We start from the raw sequence: 8,501 nt of genomic DNA, 5'->3' as shown, positions 1-8,501 counted from the left end.
GGGTATAGCATGTTTTGCTGTTCTCGGTTTGCCCTTGATTTTCCCTTGAGGTTTTTTGTTTTGCGTTTTCCCAAGAATTTTTTGATTGCCATAATTAAGTAAATAAGCAACACCCGATTCGCTTTAATTTGCCAGATAGGGTGTTTTTTGTGGCTTAGGAGCATCTTTAAATTAGCTTCATTTAACTGAATCCTTACAGTTGGAATTATATTTAGACACACAAGGACCTTGCAGCATATGCGGCTCAGTTGCTGTTGCACACAGATCTAGTCAGTTGTAATAGCAGTTGTTGCCTTTGTTGCCGCTGTTTATGCATATTTAACACCCTTGAGCTATTATTGCGCGATTAAGCGGAAGAATTTAGCCAAGCTACGCATTGTCATTGCAGCTCGAGTCGTCGGGGTCGTTGCGCACCAAAGTATGCTATATTAAAAGTTACAGTGGGCAAAATGGTAAGAAAGGTCAGAAATTTTAAATATATGGCTAAAAATTGGTATTATTTTTTGTAATTTTATATGGTTTTTTTCATTAACTTAAAAATATATAAAAACAATTCCAACAACTCCAGTGAGTAAAATTAATTAAGAATACCTTACTTATCTTGCTTAGCCATCCATATACACTTATTTCAATTGCTAGCTTTAAAAACTATAGTAAACTTTAATGGGGTAGACGAATTACTTTACATTTTGCAAAATGTATACACTTCCTTACAGAAGCCATGTGCCAGAATCGGAGTAACATCCAGAGGGACATCGAAAATAGGCCACGATTGTCTTGGTATCCTGGAAAACTACGTCTTGTGCCACGTGAATAGCGAGTGCGCGATGAGCAGGTAAACCGTTGCGAGAAAAATACTGGTCAGCATCATGGGAAAGCCGTAGATGAAGAACTGCACAAAGGAGATCTTATAGCCATACTGGTGGGCGATTGCCGCTGCGACAACATTGGCCGAAGCCCCGATCAGGGTGCCATTACCACCGAAACAGGCGCCGTATGACAAGGCCCAAATGAGGGGCGTCAATGGAACGCTGATGGCATCGTTACGGTGCAACTCAATGTTCAGTCTCAGCAGCATCGTGGTCACCGGGACATTGCCGACAAAGGCCGACAGGATGGCGGACAGCCAGATGATTATCAGGATGGCCACTGTCGTCTGATGATGTTCCTCGACGCTCATGATCACCTTGACTGTGAGATCGCACAGCCAGCGAATGAAGCCCAATTTATCCACCGCCTCAGTGAGCACGAATAGAGCGGCCAGAAAGAGCAGCGCTGACCATTCGACCTGGTCAAGTATCGCTTCGATGTCGTTCATCTTGGCCAGAATGAGGAGCAGGAAGGCGGCCAAAATTGCCACCCAACCCAATGTGGCACCGTGCATAAAGGGCAGCGAATGCAACAGGAAAAAGATGATCACAAAGCACAGCGTGAAGAGGCACTTGATCAGCAGCGTCTTGTCCCGGATGCGATGATGTGCCTCCAAATGGGCCAGGGTCTGAAAATAGTTTTCGGCCGGTTTCAGTAACTGACGTCCCGTCGGCTGTTGTCTGCGCATTTCTTCTGCCCGAGCCGTAATATCCGCACTCGATCGCCGTCTAGTGTTCTCCCGCTCAGCTGCCAGCTCAAGTTGTTGGTCCTCCAGTTTAAACAAAGATTTCCTCATGGTCACATACATGACAGCATAGCCCGCTACAGCCGCCATTACAACGCCAGGCAACATGTGAATGGTGAAATCGAGGAAATCCACTCCGGCGGCGACCACCTCCACATTGGTGGCAATGATCACATTGGGTGGATCTCCAACTGGAGTGAGGGTGCCACCGATATTTGAGTACATCACCACCACTATCAGGACAAGTGGCGTCTGGACGGCCATGGCTTCGCACAAACGGATCGCAATGGGCGCCATCAGAAGCAGCATGGTCACATTATCGAGCATGCAGGACATGATGGCGGTAATTGAGCTGAGCAGCAGGAGCATTGGCCAGGGATTACCCTTGGATATTCGGTACGCCAACACAGCCATCCAGTCAAATACGCCCGTCTCGGACATTATGGCCACAAGTATCATCATACCGAGGAGCAGTATCAGAGTCTCAAAATCAATCCAGGAGATTATTGTTTCCAGAGTCGGTCGATTTCCCAGCGCCGTTAGAATCGCTATCCCAGTGGTGGCCATCATAAGAGCAGCGAATGTGCGATCCGTAAGCTCGAAGACAATCAGTATATACAAACCGATCAGAAGCAGAGTGGCATAGAGAACACCATTTTCCGTTACCAAAGGATACACCGATACCACCATCAGCAGCGACACCGGCTCCTCGCTTCTGCTCTCCAGCGAAATCACCGCCTGGGCATTAGTAACCTCCGAGATCTCAACGGTTTTGGACGTCTTCGTGAAAGTCTCACTCTTCTCGACCAGATAGACAATCCACATATCCGAGCTCCAGAATGTGGTGTTCAATTCCGAATCACGCCACTCCACGCGTACACCCACATGGGGCGTCTCCATGATCACGCTTTGATGCTTCTGCAATTGCACATCGATGGGACCCTTCAGCGTTATCTCAGTCGCATCATGGGGCACGGACAGCCGGCGGAGCACAGTCTCGTTGGGCAACACAGTGACCACCGATGTCAAGTCCGGCGTGGTGGCGTTCCGAACCAGAATGTAAGTAAAGAAGGCCCAAATCAGCAGCAGCGCACCTATCTTTATGATCTTGAAGATGAATCGCCCAACGGAGATTGTCTCCGGCTCATCCAAGTAGTTCGGTTCAGGTTGTTCAGGCATCCGTAGTCTACGGGGAATGCTCGATTGGTGCGACGAAGGCCATGCCTGGCGCACTCCGTCTATTTGGCTCAAAGTTGCTACACGAAAAATATCACTCAGGAATTTCATTTGAAAGGTACGTCTAAGTAAATCCTCTAAAATTTTGAATATAAGAAAAAGTGGCTAAAATGTGTTGATATTTACCAAAAAGTAATTGCGACTAGTTTTAAAAATCTTCATATTTTCCATAATTAAATAGTATATTTACACACAGGATAAAAATATATTTGAAATATGATATAATTTGAATAATATGAATATTTCGCAACTGATTTTATTATATTTTATTGATTTATTTAATGGAAATATTGAATTTTACAGATTCAGTATAAAAGTACAAGCTTGAAACTGTACTAACTACTAGCAATTAACAAATTAAATTTATTACTGCAACACTCTTACCACAGTATAATCCTTTTCGAGGGAAATTTATACCAAAAGATGAATCATTTTCAAGCATTTTTGAACTGAATGTTTCCACTGTGCATCCCATGCTGGGTAGGACGTGCTTTGAGCAGAAGTTAAGTGTCGCTTGAGCCTTTTTAAATATAGAGAAACCCCATATACGGCTGCCCTGAAACCCTCGCATAGCTGCAGCTATAATACGCACCATTGCCAAGCCACTGGCCCCCGGAATCCTGAATCCTGCGCCCTGCACCCATGCCCCCTGCCCCCTCCATCTCCCCAAAGGACCATTGTCAACTGACAATGCGCCGCTGGCAGATGTGTTGATAGTTTCAAGGAGTGTTGAGAGGAGCAGGAGGAGGAGTTGCAGCAGGGGATTGGAATGGGTGGCTCGGCTGCTTGGGCTGTTGCCAGTTGAATGCAAATATTAATAGCGCAAATTTTGTGCCGCACAACAAGGCTGCGAGTATGTATGTATGCCAGGGCCAAAAGGGGCAAGTATGTATATGTGTGAGCCCTTGCCTGTTTTACCATTTTAAATGCAGAAATTGCAGCTCGAGTCCATCCTTTCAGTGTATTTATTTCGCTCAGCTCACGTTTGTTGCATACAAATCAAATTTATTTGCCACTTTGTTTACATTCACTCTTACACTAGCCTGGAATTGGTTTGTTTGTGTTTTTAATTTGAGTGCAGCAAACATTTTCGATTGATTTTGTTTCCCCGTGCTCTTTTTTTGTTTTTTTTTTTTTGCTATTTGTATCCACGATACACATGCAACGCGTGGAGAACCAATATTTGCTTTATCTCTAGAGAATGGGTATTTGGAAGAAGTGGGGCGGGGGTGTGAGAACTCTATTAAATTGATTCGTGTTTTAATGGAATTGGGATACGGCGAGCGGGGCATGTTGTCTTAGCCATTAATTGAAAACTGCTGATTGCATAATGAACGCAGGGACAGGGCCAGATTCATTTATTCACAAATAAGCAATGTGATTAAAAACAATAAGCACATCATTCTATTGTTTTTTTCTTATTTTTGCCCTTCTAAATGCACTTAATCCACTTAGTTCATTGCAATTAATGGCATCGGGTGAAGTATCTTTAATTATGCTCACTCAACCCCAGATGCATTTCCCTTTCTATTTTATATTTCTCGTTTCGCTCTGTGGGCAAATGAGCATTATTAAGGAGACCGAGCTGGTCAAGTGCAGGATAATGAAAATGCTTAATAAGGCGTTGGTGAGGAACAAATGTTGCCTCCTCCATAAAGTTTAATTAGAGAGACAGGCGGTTGACAGAGTCAGCATATGGAAATGAAATGAAATGCAAGGGTCACCAAGTCGATGGTGGACTTTATTAAAATCTTACTCTAGCACTCAGCTCCATATGTTGTCAACTAAGAATTTGAGTCAGACCCATTGCACGGATATATATTAAATCTAATCAAAAGTGGTAATATAAGAAGTACATGCCGCATTTATTTTAAAACAAATTTATAGCCAGTTACTAATACAAGAAATTCGATTTACCTATTGCACTGAAAGGATAATAAATTATAACACATATCATTGCTTTATTGCATATAGTTCAGTGTAATTCATTACCCGCTTCATTTAGTTGCAGTCTAGAGCAACGCAATCAAATGGAAAACCATGGCCACACCTTGACTTGACCTATGGTGCGGTGATCTGATTAAATTTGGGCTACCCAATGCGATAATTATGACACCTCAACACACACACATTCACTACATACACACGCTTCCTTTCTAGGGTGGACCTTCTAAAGCGGAAGCATAAATGAAATCTGGCCTAATTAAATTACATTTTCACAAGCTGTTTTCGTAATCTTCTTACTATTCGTTTTATTCGTTAACAATAAAGGTCCAGTTAATTTTTTCTGTCACTACTATGGTCCACTTTATAGCTCACTTTCGAAGGACTCTGGCTAAGCTGAGCCAAGCAAGGGGTCGTTTGAATTATTGCGCAATCAGCGCATTAAATAATTAAGTGCTTAATTAAATAGGGATACGAACGCAGAATGGAGCGATCCAGAGGTAAGCAAGTAATTTTTCCATTGTATTACATTTCTGTGGCCAGTCTATGCATACAAATCGGAAGGAAGGTTTTGCTCCTGAACCAGTTATTTGTCTTCATTTATCCATGCCCATCACGTGCAACCCCAAAACTCGTAATGAAAACTAAATGGTAGCGCCTTTGACTTGGCCTGTTGCATGCTGGGCATAATTAACTATTCGATTACCAAGGCAATTGCTGCACTTAGTTGTTACCGAGTTGATTGCGTTATTGAGTCCGAAAAGGATTAAAAGGATCAGAAACAAGAGTAATTGGTTACGTATTAGGCGAACTTAAAAGGTAAAATGTTTCTCCTTCAGCCTAGAAATGTTAGTTTAAAGTATTAACTTTATTTTAAATTTACTGAGCCAAAAAGCTTTGCTATTTAAACTCACCGATCTTGTTTCCGGTTTTAAATAGCATTTCTTACTTCCGCTTTTCGCCGCCGCTTTAATATTGAATTACCCTAGTTAGCTGGAAGTAAAAATAGGGATTCCTAATGAATCCATTAACAATCATTAGCCGAGGAACACTCCCATTGCGAATAACTTCGGCAAGCCTTTAGCACATTTACTTCAATTAGTGAGGAGCCTGCATCGCGCCTTCCCCCTGCCCCTGCCCCTTCCCCTCCCCCTTCCCCTTTCCCGATCCTTGCCCAACCTCCCAGTGGGCTAAGAGCAGCCCAGCAGACATACCAAAACAAGGCTCTCTAGATACAGTTGTGTATGTTGTGTAATTACACAAATGCATTTATGTTTCATACTAAACAAGATACAATGTGCAGACGTTTTGTATTTGTGTAGCCATTCAGACGTAGAACAAAGCAACAAACGGATGCATGGCGAAATGGGGGAAAGCCGAAAGTAGTAAGGGGCTGGGTGTCGGTGGGTGGTGGTGGGTTAAGTAAAAGTAGAAAAGTAAATGCATACTATACATGCGGAAAAATCTCAAACAAATATGTGTATGTGCCAGCAGTTTACGAGCTATTCAAGCGCGTTGTTGCTTTCGGGTAAACATAAAAGTACCTCTTAGATTCATCCGATTCATCCGAACTACACATATTTATCCGATGAACTTAACAAATATTCATTACAAATAAATACAAATGAATTCATTGAAAATAAATTTGCGACAGTTTATATAAAGTCTATGATTACTTCGATAAACTAGTCAGAAAATGAACATGTATGAATTTACTATCCTTTAGTGGACTGAATTCCTTCACAATTATGGTATCTATTGTTAAAAGCTCTATTCCATTTCGCACATAAATAATCTTCTAATTTTTTTTTAAATTTTACCGGGTGTACCGGACTTCCCCGATTAAATGAATGGGTAGCGGGCATACAAACATAATCAGTGGCATTTCATTTGGCTGCATCAGCACAATGCAAGTCGCAGCTCAGACTTAATTAAAATTTCATTGTGTGGCCCGGCTTTGACTGCTTCTGTTATTTCACGTTTCTGCGTATTTTTGTGCCCGTTCGTTCGCCCAGTGTCTAAATCCCATTCAGATTTCACCCTTCGTTTGCTGGCGCCATTGTTTTAGCAGAAATGCGTTTTAACTTGGCCCATGGCATTCGCAGGGCCCACTGTATGCGTGCGATATTGTTGAGAGCCGCACTTGAGACGGCGTTGACAAAAGTCAAGCTGTTAACCTTGCCAAAAGCGGTCGACATTTGTGCAGTGCAGTTTGAAACTCTGACTTTCGCTTTCTACAACCAATTGTCTTTGTGCCGTAATTAGCAGCAGCAGTGGCAACTGCAGCAAAGTGGGCTACAATAATTTGCATGGAAAGCGTGGAGAAGAGAAGAGTTGAAAACTGCCTGGTAATTGCCGCTGTTCGGGGGGCTAGCCAAAATGACTTGGGCCACTAATTTGCCAAATTGCTCAAATAATTGGCCAGCATGATGTATTTCATTTTAAATTAAACGTCACCGCTACCAAGCCAACATAGAACCATCGTGTTCCAGCCACAAGCCAACTGCAATTGGCAGCATTTTTCTGTATCCTTCCCCATTTCAGCGGAGTGTTTCGTTTCTCGCATACTTCTGCCAAAACGAGTCCTTACAAAGTTTGGTATAATACATTTTATCAAATATATATATATGAATTTTTAACAATCACAAAACAACAAAAATAGTTACACCTTTATTTTTAGAGAATATAACTGCCTTTTTTAATTTCTAAGTAATCATATTTACTGTACAATTTGTAATTCAATATTATAAAATTATTATAATATAAAACATGCGAATTTTTAAAGTCGTGCATACACCACAAAAAACATGATTTTGCTATATATATGTTATATATATACATTTTTTACTTCATATTCCGCAGGCCCATCAATTTTAACACTAAAGAGTGTTCATAGCTTAGTATATTTTTATTTGAAAAAAATTTGTATTTCCGCTCAGTTTTTCAATGCTTTGTGGCTCACTTTTTGCGATGTATTTTCCCCCTTTACTTTGCTGGCACACATAATTTGGCCAATTAAGAGCGTTTATGTGAAAAAATTAACCAAGCTGGCAGTTAAATTGCTTGGATTTAAAGAGAATCGCCATAAAAAGAGCACATAGAACATGTTCTTTTATAAAATCAATAATATTAATAATAATAATAAATTGCAAAAAAATTTGGCAATGGCTGAGTGGAATTTTTATGCCTTGAAGGACGTCATCGATATAGACATAAATTCCTGAAGATTTTATAGGCAGTTGATTTGCTTGCTTTTTTCCAGCCTAAGGATCTTGTGCCTTTTGTATTTACGGCATCATGAGTAATCATTTATCATCGATTGGACTCGAGTGGATGTGGATTCCGATTAACGATGAAGTAAAGCGCCATGATGGAGCATATATTTCAGTTCACTTCCAATTAAGGTCATCGATTTCGTTACGAGTTCGATTTAAGTTCCGAAACAAAAAACTAAATTTAATCACTAAAATTTATCCGTTCTCCCTGGACTCTTATATATATCTATCTTTTCTCATTGAGGAAGCAGCCAGCTAAACTTTCTCGATATGACAAACTGCACGACTTACGCCCACCGAAATCGATCAAATGAAAATGATTGATTGACATATCATTTCATTCCGACAACAACTGATTTGACAGCCGGTTATGTGCGAATTTGAAAAGCGCATTGAGGACAACATATATATGGGCAAATCGTCAACCAATT

General features: G+C 41.2%; 1 protein-coding gene across 1 annotated transcript; it reads right to left on the bottom strand.

The window, feature by feature from the left end:
* Nucleotides 1–626: 626 nt before the first annotated feature.
* Nucleotides 627–2,955, bottom strand: LOC6737895 (P protein). Its single transcript, XM_002084687.4, has one exon. The coding sequence runs from the start codon at nt 2,900–2,902 to the stop codon at nt 794–796; it is 2,109 nt and encodes a 702-aa protein (XP_002084723.1). The 5' UTR covers nt 2,903–2,955; the 3' UTR covers nt 627–793.
* Nucleotides 2,956–8,501: the final 5,546 nt, after the last annotated feature.

This window comes from Drosophila simulans, chromosome 3L, assembly GCF_016746395.2.
Source record: "Drosophila simulans strain w501 chromosome 3L, Prin_Dsim_3.1, whole genome shotgun sequence".
Lineage (NCBI taxonomy): Eukaryota > Metazoa > Arthropoda > Insecta > Diptera > Drosophilidae > Drosophila > Drosophila simulans.
The sequence above is the reverse complement of the archived record's forward strand: the minus strand, read 5'-3'. Positions and strand labels throughout refer to the sequence as shown.

Bases quoted from the DNA above. Each gene is read 5' to 3' on its own strand.
- LOC6737895 (XM_002084687.4), bottom strand. From the start codon at position 2,902: ATGAAATTCCTGAGTGATATTTTTCGTGTAGCAACTTTGAGCCAAATA.